This window comes from Lepus europaeus, chromosome 14 (genome assembly GCF_033115175.1).
Source record: "Lepus europaeus isolate LE1 chromosome 14, mLepTim1.pri, whole genome shotgun sequence".
NCBI lineage: Eukaryota > Metazoa > Chordata > Mammalia > Lagomorpha > Leporidae > Lepus > Lepus europaeus.
The window spans coordinates 77,964,480-77,984,561 of record NC_084840.1 but is presented as its reverse complement, the minus strand read 5'-3'; the positions used below and the strand labels follow the sequence as shown (position 1 = coordinate 77,984,561).

Here is a 20,082-nt window from a genome sequence, read left to right as displayed (position 1 = left end):
TTCTGTCCTTAGCAGGAAAGTTTTCTAAAAGCTGTCATTCTAAATCATAAAGTCAAAGCTCTTTTCTATGGTATTTCAAAAACTTACATGCCCATAACAAAGGTAAAAATCAATGTTCATGTAATTTTTTAGTTAAAAAAATACCTAAACAAAACATGCCATTTTATAGAACAAAACATTTCAAACCCGATAGGACTTAAACCTACAAATATGATAAATCAACAAACTACTCAATCACAAAGAAAACATGAAATAAGTACCTTTTCTAATTATTACAACTAAGTTTTGACACTGATATCTCACTTATAAGAAGAATCAACTATCTTGAGTTTCAAAACATTTCCACTATAACTCCTATAAGTTTTATAGCATTTGAACTTACATTTCTTTCTCTTCTATAGTTTTATAAGCTCCTTGACTTCTAGGAACTATGACTTAGGGACTATTCTGTATCCTTGCTCCTAGTCTAGCACATGTTAGACATCCAGGAATTACTGAATAGAATATTCAGAATACTGAATATTAATAGTTATATATCCCATGACTTTGGGATCTATTAAACTTTTAAACTATTTTATTTTCTGCTAATGTAAAAAAGGACAGTGACAATAAAGCCTCTAGATTGTTCTCCATTTTAGTTTTGTAATACAATGAAAGCTCATTAAGCTCATGTATTTCTATCTTCCAAAATACATAGAAATAAAACAAATACATGTTTATCTTATCAGTGTCTCAAACTATGTACTGAAAGAGCTGTATAAAGTTCCTATTTTAGCCTTTGTGAGAAATCATAATCTCTTAAACATCTATTTCAAGCATCTGTCCAATGCAAATGAAAAAACAGTCCTACATGTCCTTAACAACATCTTAAAGAGACCTTGTTCTGTATTGTTCTCAAATTCAAGGTTCTAGACATTAACTCCACATACTTTCTTCAAAGGACAGATTGCTTGCTCACCATACATTAAGCACTAAGGTATCACAGATGCTTAAGGTGTAATACCCAGTTTCAAAAACTCACGGTCTAGCTGGAGAGACAGAGGAATAAAAAAAAAAGTCATAATACAAAACATTGAGCACTGTTGGGAAAGGACCATAAGTGATATGTAATTTCTATTAATAACTTTTACCAATAAACAACTTTCAAAGCAAAAGTAGCACTAAATTTTGACTATTATTTTAAAATTTATTAATTTATTTGAAAGGTAGAGAGAGAGGGAGAGATCTTCTATTTGCTGGTTCACTCCCCAAATGCCCACAATGGCTGGGGCTGGGCCAGAATGAAGCCAGGAGTCAGGAGCTTCTTCTGAGTCTCCCACATGGGTGCAGGGGCCCAAGTATGTGGGCCATCTTCCTCTGCTTTTTCAGGCACTACCAGAGACCTGGATAAGAAGCAGAGTAGCCAGGACTCGAAATGGCACCCAAATGAGATAATGGCACTGTAGGTGGAGGCTTAAGCTTTTAAGCCACAGTGCCACCCCCAAATCTTGACTATTATTAGAACAATAAACACTCATGAGCAATTCCTTCACCAACTGCATTTTCTGAAAATATTTTTGGACTTTCCTACTTTTAATTTAATTTCTTACTTTTAATTTTCAAATATAGAAAAGGACTATGCTAATTTAAAAGAAAAAAAAAAGAAGTATCTCACAAGTGGTCCTTTGATTAACGCAGAAATACTAGAGATGTAATTCAATTCTGCCAAAACCAAAAATAACAATAAAGACTTATTTTCTTATACTTGAGAGTATAAACTGACTAGAAAGACACAAGAGTAAAGTGAGATACAAAGGAGAGACAGGCTTTGTGGCATAGTAGGTAAAAGACAACACCGGCATGCCATATGGCACCCTTTGGGTCCTGACTGCTCCATTTCTGATCCAGCTTCCTTCTAATGGCATGGGAAAAGTAGCCGAAGATGGTCCAAGTGTTTGGGCTCCTACCACCCACAAAGGTAACCTGAAGAGAGCTCCTGGCTCCTAGCTTTGGCCTGGTTTTGCCACTGGCAGTTATGTCTCTCCCTTTCTCTGTAACTCTAACTTTCAAAATAAATAATCTTTCAAAAAAATACAAAGGAGATGAAAATGTTAGTAAATATTAAATAATGAAAATTCAGCAAGCCACAATAACTCAATTGAGGTACAGCCAATAAATATTTAGAGATCAATTTTTCAATTAAAAAATTGTATTTTAAATAAATGATTCTTACCAACTGCTTATTTTTAATATATTCTATTAGCTTATCTATTTCTTCCCCTTGTCTGTTTGACAGTTCCACATCATACAAACTGAAGCATAAATCTTGGCAACAGACTGTAAAGAAAATCAGAAAATTTCTTATTTTTAATATGCATTGCTTTTATAATCAATTTATTCATTTAATATATTACAAAAATTAAAGAACTAGGACAACTACTAAAAAAAAAAAATCCTTTACAACTTATTGTTCCTGGTTATAAAACTCCTTAATTAAAGGTTACTGAAATAATTATTTTAAAACAATGTTCTCATACTGACACTCCTATAGGATTCCCATGACAATTAAATACTATTTAAATAAAATGCACTTCAAGTTGCAAGAATTAACCTAAAAGAGCAATACATTTTCTCCTAATTTTTTTTCATGGAATTCAGAATTAAATATGTAAAAACAAAAATAAACACTCTGTTCTCCTTGAGAGGAATGAGTATGGGTTTCCAGCTTCTTAATGTCTGCTTAATTTCCTCAGTATTCTACATTAAAACTAGTCTTTGTCAGCTTAGTTAAACCACCTTTCAGTTTCGAAGAAACTTAAGAACATAGCAACTCCAGAACTTTCCAAAAAAGTCTCTTAAAAATCACTTGGAATGAAACAAAAGTATATGTATGTTTGGAGGCAGAGTGGAAAATAATTGGAATAAAGACCAGGACATGCAGTGTGGCATTACATTTCAACAAAACAGACCTTTCTGTGTCAAGTAATTCTGTTTTTTAAAAGCAGCTTCTGGGAGTCTTTTTTTCAAAGAAGACACTTTCATTACATATTTAAAATCTAGCTCCTGTGGTCTAAAAAACAAAACAATATCGAATCATATAATAAATATTTTGGTTTTCTAACATAAATTTAATACATAACACAATAACCACAGGTTAAAAACACAGTTATAAATAGTTCAGATTTTCAAATACGTGACCCATAGACCATGGTCTGCAAATATGTTCACATTTTTTAAATATATATTTTTTTGGTATGACCACAATATCTAAATATGGCAAAGAAGTATTTACACAGGACCATCGAAAAGCTCTTAAAAAATGCACATTGTAAAACAAACTATGCATGGATTTCAAAATATTTTGCACCAAAGTAAGTTTGTTTTTCTTTCAAAAATTTTATTTGTGTATTTTATCTGTGTGTGTGTGTGTGAGAGAGAGAGAGAGAGAGAGAGAAAGCAGAGGAGAGGAGAGGGGAGGCAAAAGAGGGGAGGGAAGAGGAGAGCAATAATTCATTCAGTGGTTCACTCCCACAACTGACTGCAGGCCAAGTCTGCCTGAAGCCAGGGCTGTTCCAGGCCTAAGTCAGGAGTTAGGCACACAATCTGGCTCTCCCATGTGGGTGGCAGGCAGTCAACTACCCAAGCCATTACCTGCTGCCTTCCTGGATACACATGAGCAGGAAGCTAGAAAGGGAAGCAGAGCTAGAACCTGAACCTAGGCACTCCAGTATGGGATGCAGGTGTCCCAAGCAGCATCTTAATTGCTAGGCCAAATGCCTGCCCCTAAACTTGTGTTTTAATTCAATTTTCCATGAACTTTTTTAGATACCACATACAAAGGATTTTCTTTTATACTCTCCCATAAATGTCAAAAGAATACCACATCATGTTCACTTTGTCATTATTTCTGTAAACACACACACAATTTTTTCTGAATCCTGGAGAGTGAGATGCAAACCTAATATCCTCTTAGCCCAAATATTTGTTTCCTTTAAAAAGGAAATTTTCTTGTAAAATCACAAAGCAATTTAAACAATCAAGAAATTCACAATGATATAACACTGTTATTTAACCTGTATCATATTCAAGATTTCACAAGCATCTCACTAAAATCTTTCACAGCAAAAAAAAAAAAAAAAGAAAAAAATCACCCAACACATAGGCATATATACCTAACATAATAATAATGCATTTTGTTATGCTTCTTTATCGAATAGTTTCTTAGTCTTTTTTTTTTAATCTTTAGTGACCTTGACATTCTGTAGGATACAGACCATTTTGTACAACACCTCTCAATCTAACAGAGCTGGGGCTGGCACTGTGGCGCAGTGGGTTAACACTCTGGCCTGAAGCACTGGCATCCCATATGGGTGCCGGTTAAAGACCTGGCTGCTCCACTTCTGATCCAGCTCTCGGCTGTAGTATGGGAAAGCAGTAGAGGATGGCCCAAGTCCTTGGGCCTCTGCACCCACGTGGGAGACCCAAAAGAAGCTCCTGGCTCCTGGCTTTGGATTGGCATAGCTCTGGCCGTTGCGGCCATCTGGGGAGTGAACCATCAGATGGAAGACCTCTCTCTCTCTCTGCCTCTCTTCTCTTTGTGTAACTCTGACTTTCAAATAAATAAATAAATCTTTAAAAAAAAATCTAGTAGAGCTACTGTTTCCTCCTAATTAGATCGACAGGAAGAACCATACAAGGAAGCACATGGCATCTATTCCATTAACAGCAATAACTTAACCCCTTAAAATGGTATGGTATCTGACTGTGTTCTCCACCAGGAAGTGTATTTTTTCCTTTGTGATTAACAAGCAAGTCATGGAGAGATACTCTAAGGAATCAAAAATCAAACTTTCATCTATTATTTTTAGCATCCACTGATTGACTTATGTTGTTGCCAAATAGTGTTTCTCTAATTCTGTCATTCCTTTTACATTTTATTGATTGATTAATTGAAGGAGAGAGAGGAAGAGGGAGGGACGGAGAGGAGGGGAGAAATAGAGTAGGAGAGGGAGTGAAAGGAAGCAATGAAGGGAGGGGGGAAAACAGGAAAGAAGGAAAGAAAGAAGATAGGCAAGAACAGAGGGAAAGAAAGAGTGAGCAAGTGAGCATGCTACCATCTGTTGGTTCAGTTTTCTGGATACCTCAATAACTGGGTTGAGGCTAGGATGAAGCTAGGAGCCAGGAACTCAACCCAAGTCTCCTTTACGGGTATCAGTAACTTAAGCCATTACAATTGCCTCCCAGGGTCTATTTAGCAAAAGGCTCAAGTCAGAAGCTGAAACTGGGTATGAAATCCACACACTCTGATATGGATGTGGGTGTCTTCAACATTAGGCTATGTGAAAACAGCAGAGAATGGCCCAAGTGCTTGCCCCCTGTACCTCCTGGTTCCAGGCTTTGGCTTGGCCCAGCCCTGGTCATTAAAGACATTTGAGGGGTGAACCAGCAAATGCAAGATCAATCTCTCTCAATTCTCTCTCCATAATTACCTTTCAAGTAAAACAATTTTTTTAACCATTAGGCCAAACACCTGCCTTCCTTTCCATATATTTTGGTTGCATTTTACTAATAAAAAGTTCTTTTTCATTTATTTATTTGCAGAATTCTTACTTTATTTTATAATACTCATGCCATGCCTTACAAAAGGCTAATACAAAGATAATGAATCCTAAGAGCACATCAATTTTACCTTCTACATCAATTAAATTATGTCTTTAAGTGGTTTGGGGTACAAACTAACAACAGGATAAAAAAATATTTCAGAAGATGTCTTTCACAGTTCCTCAAGAGAAAATATTCATTATAATATAAATATGTTTAACAGATATTTTAATATTTTTCTAAGAAAATCACAAAAATTAGAAAATAAGGTACTGTAAATCATAATACACAATAAGAGGATTAAGTGGCTATAATCTGACATATCTTTGACCCAAGCAAATCTGATTTGCTTTTTATGGAAAATCAAGTTTCAACTTTCAAATAATTTATCTTGAGAGTTCATTTACCCATTAAAGGATTAGAATTTAGGTCTCCTGCATCATGGCCCTGTTCTCTGCACATCTACCAAATGTGTCCTAATCTAAACTCAAGTACAATTCCTATATTTCACACCAAAGCTATTTATTAGGTAGAGAACACAAAATTTAGTACTTACAGTTGTGTTGGAATTACCACACCATAAGTGGACCGAAGTGTTATATCACATAGCATATAACCTCCAATAATTAATTTCCCTTTCCATGGAGGAACAAGAACTTCAAGAAATCAGAGTGAAAAAAAAGATCATTTGAATGAAGAAAAAAAAGAACAAATGAACAAAAGAACCAATGAGATAATTTCTTACCATTTTCAGTGAGTTCAGGTCTAGAAAAGAAAATAATAATTTTTATTTTATATAAAAAAGAGCAAAAGAAACTAGTCTAGTAAAACTAAGTATGTACATAATTACTTACATGCTTTTATAAACAGATGCTGCCATCATTTTAGGTTCCCTGTACTTAAAAGCTACAATTACATAAGGACAGAGCTGTCTTGGTCGCTTAGTAACAGTACTGCCTGAAAGTTCATAGAGGTAATACTGAAAGAAGAAGATTAAGTATTAGAGTAGCACAATGGAATTGCATACGTATCAAGTTTAATCAAAACCCCACCCAGCCCTGAAATTTAACACATTAGATTCAGAAATACACCTTGGGTATTATCAAAGGTACTATACCTGACTCAATTCAAAGGCACGAAAATGACTCGTCTTATGAGAAACCTTGTTTGTATCTGCAGCCACGTGGCAATCATAGCCAGAAGATGGCCTAGTATAGTTAGTCGTGTAATTCTCAGACACAAACTTGACTTTTCCCTAGAATGAAAACATGAAAAGAAATCAGATGTCTTTGAAGAGCAGTAACTCTCACTCTATGATTCATTTAAAACAAAAAAGGAAAAACAAAAAAGTAGTCTAATGACGTGGATGTGTTTTCACTACCAATAACTATTGCTAAGAGCTATCCTTCTTGGAGAAACAATTACCTTAAGGACAGAAACACTCTAATTATCCATGAACCCCTTAAAATTGCATTAAAAAATCTTGTTCTGGCATTTTTCTGAGACAAACGTCTGTAGCTTTTATACAATATCAAAGCAACATGTGAAGGGTCAGCGCTGTGGCAGAGCGTGTTAAAGCCCTGGCCTGAAGCGCCAGCATCCCATATGGGCGCGGGTTCGAGTCCCAGCTTCTCCTCTTCCGATCCAGCTCTCTGCTATGGCCTGGGAAAGCAGTAGAAGATGGCCCAAGTCCTTGGGAGACCTGGAAGAAGCTCCAGGCTCCTGGCTTTGGATTGGTGCAGCTCCAGCCGTTGCGGCCAGTTGGGGAGTGAACCAGCAGATGGAAGACCTCTCTCTCTGTCTCTACCTCTCTCTGTAACTCTTTCAAATAAATAAAATAAATCTTAAAAAAAAAAAAAAAAAAGGGACATGTGAATTACAACAAACGTAAGAGAACCACTTCTTTAAAAGAAAACCTACACAGTCCACCAAATTTTATGTTACACTCATTGAAAGGTTCTTCAGTGACTGAATATAAAAGATGACAAATGAAATCTAAAATTTCAACAGATGTGTTTCTTAACTTGTATTATCTATTGTAATTATAGACTAAGATACTTCCATTGTGGCAGGGCCCAATAAATCAGCAAGGAGCAAGTAAGTAGTAAAGTACTTAACAGGTGGGTTGACCCTGATCACTGAAAAAGCCAAAGTATTTCTCATTCTATATTTCCCTTCATTAGAATTACAAGTCTCACAAAAAGGAAAAAGAAAAAAGTCAAAGTTACCATATGATGACATATCATAATTACTTAAATAAACAAACAAAAGATAAAACTTTTTATTTGAAAGAGAGTGGGAAACGTACAGAGACAGAGTTTTCTATCGCCTGGTTCACTCCCAAACTGGCTGCAACAGCCAGGGGTGGGCCAGGCCATGGCCAGGAGCTTCTTCCAGGTCTCCCATGAGGGCATAGGGGCCCAAGGACTTGCTCCATCTTCTGCTGCTTTCCGAGGCACATTAGCATGGAGCTACGCTGGAAATGGAGCAGCCAGGACTCAAACCTGCATCTATCAGTTTAACTGGCTACACCACAACACTGGCCACAAAAAGCTGTTTCGAATACTATGACATTAGAAAATGTTTACAACATAATGTTAAGTTAAAGAATTTGCACCTAAGTATATGCATTATAAACTCTTTTGTGGATTTAAATAAATATATATGTAAGGGAAAAATTAAAATGTGCAAAATATATACCATATATACCAAAGTGAGGTTAGAAATTATAGACAATTTTTATTTTTATAATAATATAATTACTTTAAAAAGAGTCCTCTGCATTTATACACCACCAAAGGCAATACTAAGAAACCAAAGAATATAAACAGTACTGTACAGAATAAGCATTCATACCTTATGGCACTGAGTATATCTTTTTTTTTTAAAGATTTATTTATTTATTTGAAAGTCAGAGTTGCGCAGAGAGAGAGAGAGAGAGAGAGGTCTTCCATCCGATGGTTCACTCCGCAGTTAGCTACAATGGCCGGAGCTGCACCAATCCGAAGCCAGGAGCCAGGAGCTTCTTCCGGGTCTCCCATGCGAGTGCAGGGGCCCAAGGACTTGGGCCATCTTCTACTACTATCCCAGGCCATCGCAAAGAACTGGATCAGAAGTGGAGCAGCCAAGACTCAAACTAGCACCCACATGGGCTGCTGGCACTGCAGGCAGCAGCCTTACCCGCTACGCCACAGCCCCAGCCCCACTGAGTATGTCTTGATTTTGAGAAGACTTAAGATTGAGAGTGTATAACCAAAAACTTGAAAAGCAACCTTCAGCCAGATGGGTGGGTTTACAAGTCAAGAAACAAATGCTGAGGTACAATCCAACCAAAGTGAAAAAAATCAAACGTTTATCTGACTTGTTAGGAATACTCTCGTAGCAGAACTGTATAATTTATCAGAGAGCAGAAAAAATATTAATGGAGAAAAAGCAGCGTTTGTACTTCAAAGCAATGTTATTTTCCCTCCAGTTTTTGGGGAATGTTGAAATAGTTCATACTAAAAAAAAAAAAAAAAGTAGTATTGGTTCTATAATCAAAGAACTTGAGATACCAAGAAAACTAAAACAAAAACAACACTATGTAATGATTAAGGGATCAATTCAACAGGAACATGTAACTATAATAATAACAATTACAGGGTGCCTGGCTATTTAAAACAAATGTTAACAGATCTAAAGGGAGACATGCAATACAATTGTAATGGGGAACTCCAATACCCCACTTTCAGCAATGGACAGATCATCAACAAGGAAACAACAGAGTTAATCAACACTATAGACCAAATGGACCTAACTGATTTCTACAGAACTTTTCATTCCACAGTTTCAGAATACACATTCTTCTCACCAATGCATTGGTTTCTCTATGCTAGCCCATAAAGCAAGCCCTTAGCAAATTTAAAAAAAAAAAAAATACCATGCATCTTCTTGAACTACAATGGAATGAAGCTGGAAATCAGCAACTCAAGATTCTCTAGAAATTAGGCAAACACATGGATACTGGACAACATGCTTCTAAATGAACAGTGGATCACAGAAGAAATCGAGAGAAAAACTTATGGGATATAGCAAAAGCAGTGTTAAGAGTTAAGTTTATAGCAATTGGTGCCTACATCGAGAAACTAGGAAGGCACCAAATAAATGGCTATCCAATGCATCCCAACGATCTAGAAAAACAACAAACTGAACCTCAAATTAGTAGGAGAAAAGAAATAATTAAAATTAGAGAAGAAATAAACAAAATTCAAACCAAAAGGGAAAAAAAAACCAAAATATTAGTGAAACAAAGAGCTGGTTTTTTGAAAAAATAAACAATATCAACAGACCATTGGCCCAACTAATTAAGAAAAAAAGGGGGGAAGAAGACCCAAATCAATAAAATCGGAGATGAAAAGGAAATGTAACTACAGACACACAGAAATAAAAAGAATCATTAGGAAATTACTATAAAGAGCTGTATGCCAACAAATCGGGAAGACCTAAAAGAAATGGACAGATTGCTGGACATATACAGCCTATCAAAATTGAGCCATGAAGATATAGAAAGCCTAAGCAGACCAATAACCAAGACAGAGATTGAATCAGTAATAAAGACCCTTCCAACAAAGATAGCCCAGAACCAGATGGCTTCACTACTGAATTCCACCAGATAGAGAACTAACTCCAATTCTTCTCAAGCTATTCAATACAATTCAAAGGGAGAGAATCCTCCCAAACTCCTATGAAGCCAGCATCACCTTATTCCTAAACCAGAAAGAGATAAAATAGAGAAAGAGAACTACAGACCAATTAACCTAATGAACATAGATGTAAAAATCCTCAACAAAATAGAAACCAATCTAATCCAACAACAAACCAGAAAGATCATCCACCCAACCAAGCAGGATATACCACTGGTATGCAGGGATGGTTCAACACTCGCAAATCAATCAATGTGATACATCATATTAACAAACTGAAGAACAAAAACCATATGGGGGCAGTGCTGTGGCGTAGCAGGTCAAGCCACCGCCTGCAGTGCAGGCATCCCATATGGGTGCCGGTTTGAGACCCGACTGCTCCACTTCCAATCCAGTTTTCGGCTATGGCCTGGAAAAGCAGTAGAAGATGGCCCAAGTCCTTGGGCCCCTGCACATGTGTGGGAGACCTGAAGGAAGCTCCTGCTTCCTGGCTTCAGATCCGCACAAGCTCCAGCTATTGCAGCCAACTAGGGAGTGAACCAGTGAATGGAAGATCTCTCTCTCTCTGCCATTTCTTCTCTGTGTAACTCTAACTTTCAAATAAATAATAAATAAATCTTTTTAAAAGCCATATGATTATCTCAATAGATGCCAAGAAAATATTTAGTAAAATACAACACCCCTTTATGATGAAAACTCTAAGCAAATTGGGTATAGAAGGAACACTCTTCAACACAATCAAGGCAATTTCTGACAAACCCATGGCCAACATCCTATTGAATGGGGAAACTGAAAACACTTTCCAGATTTAATACAATCCCAATCAAAATAGCAACAATATTCTTCTCAGATCTAGAAAAAACAATGCTAAAATTCATATGGAAACACAAGAGACCCCGAATAGCTAAAGCAAACAACACAACACAAACAAGACATACTACACAGCAGTTATAATCAAAACAGCTGGGTATTGGCACAGAAATAGACATGTAGACCAATGGAACAGAATGGAAACTCCCAAAGTCAATCCACACATCTATAGCCAACTTACCTTTGACAAAGGAGCTAAAATTGATCCCTGGAGCAAGAACAGTCTCTTCAACAAGTGGGGCTGGCAAAACTGGATCTCTTCATGCAGAAGTATGAAGCAAGACCCCTATCTTAAACCTTACACAAAAATCTTCTCAAAATGGATCAAAGTCCTAAATCTATGATCCAATACCATCAAATTACTAGAGAACATTGGGGAAACTCTGTAAGACTGACATAGGCAAAGACTTCTTGGAAAAGACCCCAGAAGCACAGGCAATCAAAGCCAAAATTGACAAATGAGATTACATCAAACTGAGAAGCTTCTGCACTGCAAAAAATACTGCAAAGTGAAGAGGCAACCAGCAAAATAGGGGAAAATATTTGTAAACTATGCAACTGATAAAGGATTAATATTCAGAATTTATAAAGAGCTCTAAAAACTCAACAACAACAAAACAAACAATGCAGTAAAGAAATGGGCAAAGGACTTGAACAGGCAGTTTTCCAAAGAGGAAATTCAAATGCCTAACGGACACATGAAAAACTGCTCAGCATCACTAGTCATCACCCCAGTTAGATTTAGTTTCATACAGAAATCAACTTAACAACAATGTTGGTGAAGATGTAAAATAAAAAGGTACCCTAATCCACTGCTGGTGAGAATGTAGACTGGTACAGCCACTGTGGAACACAATATGGAGATACCTCAGAAATCTGAATATAGACCTAACATATGATCCAGACATCTTACTACTGGGAATTTACCAAAAGGAAATGAAATCAGCATATGAAAGAGTGATCTGTACCTGCATGTTTATTGCTGCTCAATTCACAATACCTAAGATATGGAATTAACCCAGATGTCTTATTAGCTGAAGACTACATAAAGAAATTATGGGATATGTACACTATGGAATACTACATAGCAGAAAAAAAATCCTGTCATTTGCAACAAAATGGATGCAACTGGAAACCATTATCCAAATACCATATGTTCTTCCTGATCTGTGGTAAATAATAGAGTACCTAAAAGGTAATCTATGGAAGTGATAATTTTGAACAGTCCTTGTCTCAACTGATGAGGAACAGTGCTTTTTTTTCCACACTATTTGTTGGACTCTTCACTTAATATAGGGTTAATCTTAAGAGTATAAAGTTAGCTGAAAATAGATCTTTATAAAAAAATAAGAGTGGGAATAGGAGAGGGAGGACAAAGAAGGGTGGGAGTGCGGGTGGAGGGTTGCGTGGGAAGAATCACTATCTTCTTAATTTGTATACCTTAAATAAAAGGTTTCTAGATAGAAAAAATAAAACAAAAATAAAAACAAAACCACAGAAATAACTTCAAAATGCCCACCCACAATTATCTTTCCTATTATTTGTTCAACAGTACTAATTGGTTTACTTCACTTAAGCTGCACTATTTAGGAATTTAAAAATTTGTGAGATGATCAGTTCTAGGTGCCACATAAAGCTGTGAACAAAGTCTGGACGCCTTAAGAATAAAGACTACTTATTTGGGGGCTGGCATTGTTGTGTGGTGGGAAGTGGCACCAGCATCCCATATGGGCACCAGTTCAAGTCCTGGCTGCTCCACTTCCAATCCAGCTCCCTGCTAATGTGCCTAGGAAAGCAGTGGAAGGTGGCCCAAGTTCTTGGGCCCTGCAACCATGTGGGAGACCCAGAAGAGGCTCTTGGCTCCTGGCTTTGGATGGGCCTAGCTCCAGCTAATGCGGCCATTTGGGAAGTGAACCAGCAGATAGAAGTTCTCTCTCTGTCTTTCCCTCTCTCTTTCTCTGTAACTCTGCCTTTCAAATAAATAAATAAATCTTAAAAAACAAGCAAAAATTTTTTTTTTACAATTTAAACCAGACATATTGCTTTCTAAATTCACGTTTTATAACTGTAATCACATTCTATGAGCAAATACTTGTTTTCTATTATTTCATGCTTATAATGTAGTTGTCAGGCAAGCATTTAGCAGTAGTGGCTAATATTAGTGTACCTAGATTGGTGTCCCATCTCTAATTCCACCCTGGCTTCCTGCTAATGCATACCCTGGGAGGCAGCAGATAATGGCTCAACTTCTTGGGTCTTTCCCAGCCACTTGTGAAACCCAGACTAAGTTCTGGCATCCTGGCTTTGCAGGTATTTTGAATGTGATTCAGTGATGAAAGATATTTCTCTGCCTTTTAAATAAGTAAAAATATACCACAAGGAGTGGGAGTTACTATGTAGCAAGGTAAGCTTCTGCTTGGGATGCCTTCAGTCCATACTGAAATTTCTGGTTTGAGTTGTGGTTACTTTGCTTCCAACTGAGTTTTCTGCTAATGTGCCTGGGAGACAGTAATAAATCTTTTTTTTTAAAGGTTTATTTATTTGGAAGTCAGAGTTACACAGAGAGGAGAGGCAGAGAGAGAGAGAGAGAGAGGTCTTCCATCCGATGGTTCACTCCCCAATTGGCTGCAACAGCTGGAGCTGTGCCGATCCAAAGCCAGGAGCCAGGAGCTTCTTCCAGGTCTCCCATGCGGGTACAGGGGCCCAAGGACTTGGGCCATCTTCTACTGCTTTCCCAGGCCCTAGCAGAGAGCTGGATAGGAAGTGGAGCAGCAGGGTCTCGAACCGGCGCCCATATGGGATGCTGGCACTTCAGGCTATGGTATTAACTCACTGCACCACAGCGCCGGCCTCAAGTAATAAATCTTTAAAAAATTTTTTTCTCTGTTGGTTTAACAAGTTATCTGTGAATTATTTTAAACTTGAAAATAATAAAAAGGACTTTCACTGAAAAGTTTTCTTTTCTTTTGTCTGGTAGAGCAACCTTTGATAATGACAGTAGAGATTTTCAAAAACTGTATTTTATTTGAAAGGCAGAGTTACACAGAGAGAGAGACAAGAGAGTTCTATCCTCTGGTACACTATCCAAGTGGCCACAATAGCAAGGGCTGGGCTAGGTTGACATTAGGAGCCAGGAACTCCATCCTGGTCTCCTAGATGGGGCCCAGGTACTTCAGCCCACCTTTCACTGCTTTTACTAGGTGCATTAGCAGGACGCTGGATCAGAAGCAGAGCATCCAGGACTAGAACCAGCTCTCCAATATGGATACTGGTGTTGAAGGCAGCTGCTTAGCTCACTGTGCCACAACTTGGGCCCCAAGTTTTGTTTTTAAAATAAAACATTTTTGTTTTCCCTGCACTTAGATAGCCACATTTGGCAGGGGCTATATTTACCTAACAATCTACAAAGAACATCACAAGTGGATGACCTTCAGTTTTTATGAGAAAATTACATAAAAAGCACATCTGGGCTTTACCTTAATTAGATTAAATATTACAATATAGCCGGATTTCCCATGATACCACGGTCTTGGATGAAGATAGTCTGAGTATTTCGAAACGTATACACCTATAAAAGTATAAGATACAGATTAATTTACACTTTAAAAAGAATACATAGATACAACTCACAAGTGAATATTTTTCATTAAACAAGAATAACAAAGGATAAATAAGAGTTTTTTTTAAAAAAATTTGTTTTGATACTGCACACCTTTTAGAGAGCCACTGAGATATTCTAAAATTACAGAAACAAAACTAAAAAATATTTGTTTGATAATACATTTTCTAATCAGGCACAAGAACTGAAACAAAATCCAAAATTTGTTTTTTTGCTCTGTGCAACCATTCAACCAAAAGGTATATAGTAGTCTATTTACTCTTTTGGGAAAAAAAAATCAGTATTTTCATTTATTACTTAATAATATGCACTGAAAGTTTACTATATGGCAGATTTTGTACTAGAAAGTAGTGATACAAAAGTAAATAAAATGAGGTCTCTACCATCAACAAGTTTATTGTACTAGATCAAAACTTCTATTAAGGCAGGGGTTATATTCGTTAATGCAAATATACCATAGCCCAACATACAGTAGCTAGTAGCTAATTAAGTATTTGTCAAGAATATTTTGCATTTGAGGGCACATGGAAATGTAAACAAGTATTACTAAATGCAAAAAGTAGTGTTATACCAGCAGTCACTGTGCACTTACTCCCCATGTAGGATCTCTGTCCTTAATGTGTTATACTATGAAAATCAACAGTAAAGTAGTCTTCAAACAATACTTTATACTTTGTGTGTCTGTGTGGGTACAAACTGTTGAAATCTTTACTTAGTATAAACTAAGTTGATCTTCTGTATATAAGGATAATTAAAAACAAATCTTAATGAAGAATGGGATGGGAGAGTGAGGGGGAGATGGGATAGTTTGTGGGTGGGAGGGTGGTTATGGGGGAAAAAACCCTATGATCCAAAAGTTGTACTTTTGAAATTTATATTTATTAAATAAAAGTTTTCTTAAAAAAAGAGAGAGAGAGAGAGAGAGAGAGAGAGAAAGAGAGAGACACCTGGATTGAGTTCCAGGCTCCTGGTATTAGCCTGCCCTGGCCTCAGCAGTTGCAGGCATTTGGGGAGGGAACCAGCAGATGGAGGATCTCTGTCTGTCTCTTTCTTTGCCTGTCTGTCTCTCAATGCCTTTAAAATAAGTAAAAATAAATAAATGTTTTAATAAGACCCAAGTCAATGCCAGGTAACTAATTCTGAAAGGCTAATTTGTGCTTCAGTAGCCTTTCTCCAGCATCTTCTGTACTTGGCCTGTAGTCATTGCCTTATGTGCTGCAGTCTGCTCGAGTCATGAACTGCCTCTTACTCTTTTTCTTTCTGTATTTGTCAGTGTCACCACAATGATGCATTAATTTTTTTGGAAAAAAAAGGAAAACCTGCAAATCAGTGAGTGCTGTAAAACCTTGATTGTGAGGTATGTGTTGGCAATGGGCTATTTTGATTAATTCCATGTTCTAAGTAGCTAAGAGTTGAATTAAAAAATCTTTTTCATGTAAAAAAAAAAAAGTGTTATACAATAACTATAAAAAAACCAAATACCTTGGAATAAACTTAACCAAGGATGTCAAAGATCTCTACGATGCGAATTTAAAAATATTAAAGAAATACAAGAAGATTAAAAAAAATGAAAAAATCTTTCATGTTCATGGATTGGAAGAATCAATATCATCAAAATGTCCATTCTTCCAAAAGCAATTTACAGATCCAATGAGATACCAATCAAAATACCAAAGACATTCTTCTCAGATCTGAAAATAATGATGCTAAAATTCATATGGAGGCACAGGAGACCTTGATTAGCTAAAGCAGTCTTATACAACAAAAACAAAGCCAGAGGAATCACAACACCAGATTTCAAGAAATACTACACAGCAGCTATAATCAAAACAGACTGGTACTGGAACAAAAACAGATGGATAGACCAATGGAACAGAACAGAAACACCAGAAATCAATCCGAACATCTACAACCAATTTACATTTGATCAAGGAGCTAAAACCAATCTCTGGTGGAAGGACAGTCTCTTCAACAAATGGTGTTGAGAAAACTGGATTTCCACATGCAGAAGCATGAAGCAAGACACCTTACACAAAAATCCACTCAGCATGGATTAAAGATCTAAATCTATGGATATAAAGATAATTGAGGGAGAGCGGCAAGATGGTGGAATAGGCAGGGAGCACACTATTAGTCCGGGGGGAGAGAAAGTTTAATATAAGTGGAGATACTGCAGGGTCAAGGAAGAGTAGGGGATGAAACAGCAGAGGAAACTCTTCCGGAACTAGTGATTCACAGTGGACCTGCGTGGAGAGCGTGGGAGCCCAAGTTCGGGACACCAGCGGCAGACTCAACACACCAGCGCTGGAACGCGAGGTGAGCCGAACCTCAATAGCCCGAGATACCAGCGGGCAAGCCGAAAGAGGAGGCTAGAGGGAACAAGGCTTGAAACTCCGTGGGGAAAAGTTCACCAGGCTAACTAGAAGAGAGATAGGAAAAAAATAAAAAAAGTGACCGATACAGACACAAGTTTCTCTCTCTCCGCTCACCTCTCAAAGGCGAGCAAGACAGAGCAGGCGCCATTTTGGACATACGTCATAAGCAGGGCGACCTCAGATCTGCACTGGCCCTGAGCCTAGCAGAAAAACCTGACTCTGGGGGGAGGGGTGAAATAACAGGAGATTAGCATCTAACTTGGCAACCCAGTGGGAGACTGCAGGAGAATTGGAGCCCACACTGAGGGCAGCAGAGATTCCCTGTGTGGTCCTTGGGAAAGAGCTTCCAATCTCTGGCTCCTGTGGGTATATCATTTGCCTGCTAACTACCTCCAATTACGTTCAGCTGTGCGGAATTACTTCCCTTTTAAATCAACAAAAGAAAGAGAGATTTACCACACCTAACCTGGGAGTGTCATCTTTGACACACCCTCAACCCTGAGGAACCAAACACAGCTCTCAGTCCACACTCATCTCAAGCCTCTAAGGCTCCACTGAAAGCAGACAGTCCACTTAATATAGAGCCATAGTGTAACAAGAAAAAACACCACAGTGAAGAAACCAAATATCTCCAACATGCCAAACAACAAACACAAAAACCAAGCTAACAAGAACAAGGAAGACACTATGATGCCCTCAAATGAAAAAGACACCCCAATTCAAGATTATGAAGATGATGAGATCGAAGAAATGCAAGAAGCGGATCTCAAAAAATTGATAAGAACATTAAGAAGTTCTCAAAAACAAATTCTTGAACTACAGAAATCCTTCATGGACAAGATAGAAAATCTCTCTCGTGAAAGTGAAATATTAAGGAGGAATCAAAATGAAATGAAACAACTAGTGGAACAAGAAACTCTGGTAGTGACTAGAAATCATAATGAAATGAAGAGTTCAATAGATCAAATGACAAACACATTAGAGAGCCTTAAAAACAGAATGGGCGAAGCAGAAGAGAGAATATCAGACTTAGAAGACAGAAAACAGGAAAGGAAACAGGCAAACCAAAGAAAAGAAGAAGAAATTAGAAATCTAAAAAATATTGTCGGGAATCTACAGCATACTATTAAAAAACCCAACATTCGGGTTCTAGGAGTTCCTGAAGGCATGGAGAGGGAGAAAGGATTAGAAGGCATTTTCAGTGAGATACTAGCAGAAAATTTCCCAGGTTTGGAGAAGGACAGAGGCATCTTAGTACAGGAAGTTTATAGAACCCCTAATAAACATGACCAAAAGAGATCCTCACCATGACATGTTGTAATCAAACTCACCACAGTGAAACATAAAGAAAAGATCCTAAAAGGTGCAAGAGAGAAACGTCAGGTCACTCTTAGAGGATCTCCAATTAGACTCACAGCAGACTTCTCATCAGAAACCCTACAAGCTAGAAGGGAATGGCGAGACATAGCCCAGGTACTAAGAGAGAAAAATTGCCAGCCCAGAATACTATATCCTGCAAAGCTCTCATTTGTGAATGAAGGTGAAATTAAGACTTTTTATAGCAAACAGAAACTGAAAGAATTTGTTGCCACTCATCCTGCCCTGCAAAAGATGCTTAAAGATGTCTTACACACAGAAACACAGAAACATGGTCACCAATATGAAAGAAGGTAAAGGAAGGAAACCTCACAGCAAAAGATCACAGGAAGCTCAATTTCTCTTTGACATAGAATTAAACTCTGATGCTCTGTTAAAGCAATGTGTTAAAGTAATCTATGATGTTCTCTTGATGTCTTTTAAACTCTAATTGTTCAAAAACAGCTAAATTTTTATTAAGAGCTATGGGTTATTTAAATATGTGCTTTTTTCAAAAATTTGAATAATCACCTTGTAACAATGATCAAATTTGGTCTATGTTATGTCATGATTTTAAGAAATCTTATTTCAACCAGATATTTTGGATTTTGAGCCTTCTTGGCATTCTTGACAGGCATTCAAAAAATCAAAGTTTCAAACAATCTGGTCTCTAAAATTTCCAGTAAATCCTGGACTTTGGTTTTTCCAGTTTGGGCCCAACTGAAAAAATCGAAGGACCTATGTCTCTCATCTTATAGAGACACCAACTAATCAGTCTATTTGGAGTATATTAGAAGGACTGTCAAGATGTGATGTGGTACCAGACTTTAAGTTTCTATAATGGAAAATGCTATTAATACAAATGTTTGAGAAATAAAAAGTCTAATGATTTTGTGTTACTAGACATGATAGTTATCTTAATGAGAAAGCCCCAGAGGCCTAAAGGGTTAAATACTTGTAAAATCCTACAGGTGCTTTCAAAAATACTGTGAAGTAAGCAAGTGCCTCTTGTTGGTTGATGAGTTTATAATTTTAAACATGGCGACTTAAAGTCTTTTGTCATCCACAGTTATATATGATGTGCTGCTCATAAAACTAAAGCGTTGTTGGTTCTGTGTTTAGCTGTCCTCCTATAGGTTCCTATGGACTTTTTCCAGCCACTTTTATTGTATTCAGTACTTTGGGATGGCTCTGTAAACAGATGAAGCCAATAATGTATTAACAGTACCAACTGAGAGAAAGTATGGTTAACTGAGGTTACTAAAAAGAAAAAGCAATTCAAATCAATTGGCAATCTACAAAAAGAGTTAAAGATTTTAAAAGCTATTATTAAAATTGCTATATTGGTCTGTTATGCTATGTTATATGTGTGTACATATTGTATGTCCACATGGGGAAATTTTATTAAGAGTTTTATTTTAAATGGCTTATAGATAAGATTGTCCATAAATTTAAGCTGCTAAAATCAATCAAAGATACATTTTAATTTGAGTGACCTGAATCTGTGTATCATATGTTTTAAACATGTTGGCAGAAAGAAACTAAAAACATTTTAGATGTTTGTGCTTAAGTTTGCTGGTTAAACAAACTACACCATGTT

General features: G+C 37.1%; 1 protein-coding gene across 7 annotated transcripts in view; it reads right to left on the bottom strand.

The window, feature by feature from the left end:
* The window catches only part of TASOR2 (transcription activation suppressor family member 2), a 92,774-nt gene that overhangs the window by 40,002 nt on the left and 32,690 nt on the right, over positions 1-20,082 (bottom strand). For 5 of the 7 annotated variants that reach the window (XM_062211037.1, XM_062211038.1, XM_062211035.1 and 2 more), the window contains 7 exons: positions 14,609-14,700; positions 6,698-6,835; positions 6,435-6,559; positions 6,326-6,345; positions 6,137-6,236; positions 2,949-3,049; positions 2,213-2,316 (listed from right to left, as the gene is read on the bottom strand). In XM_062211037.1, coding sequence (XP_062067021.1) covers positions 2,213-2,316; positions 2,949-3,049; positions 6,137-6,236; positions 6,326-6,345; positions 6,435-6,559; positions 6,698-6,835; positions 14,609-14,700 — 680 coding nt within the window. Of the gene's footprint in view, positions 1-2,212; positions 2,317-2,948; positions 3,050-6,136; positions 6,237-6,325; positions 6,346-6,434; positions 6,560-6,697; positions 6,836-11,313; positions 11,418-14,608; positions 14,701-20,082 lie in introns of those variants that run through there. The other 2 variants (XM_062211040.1, XM_062211036.1) reach the window with 2 other exon arrangements.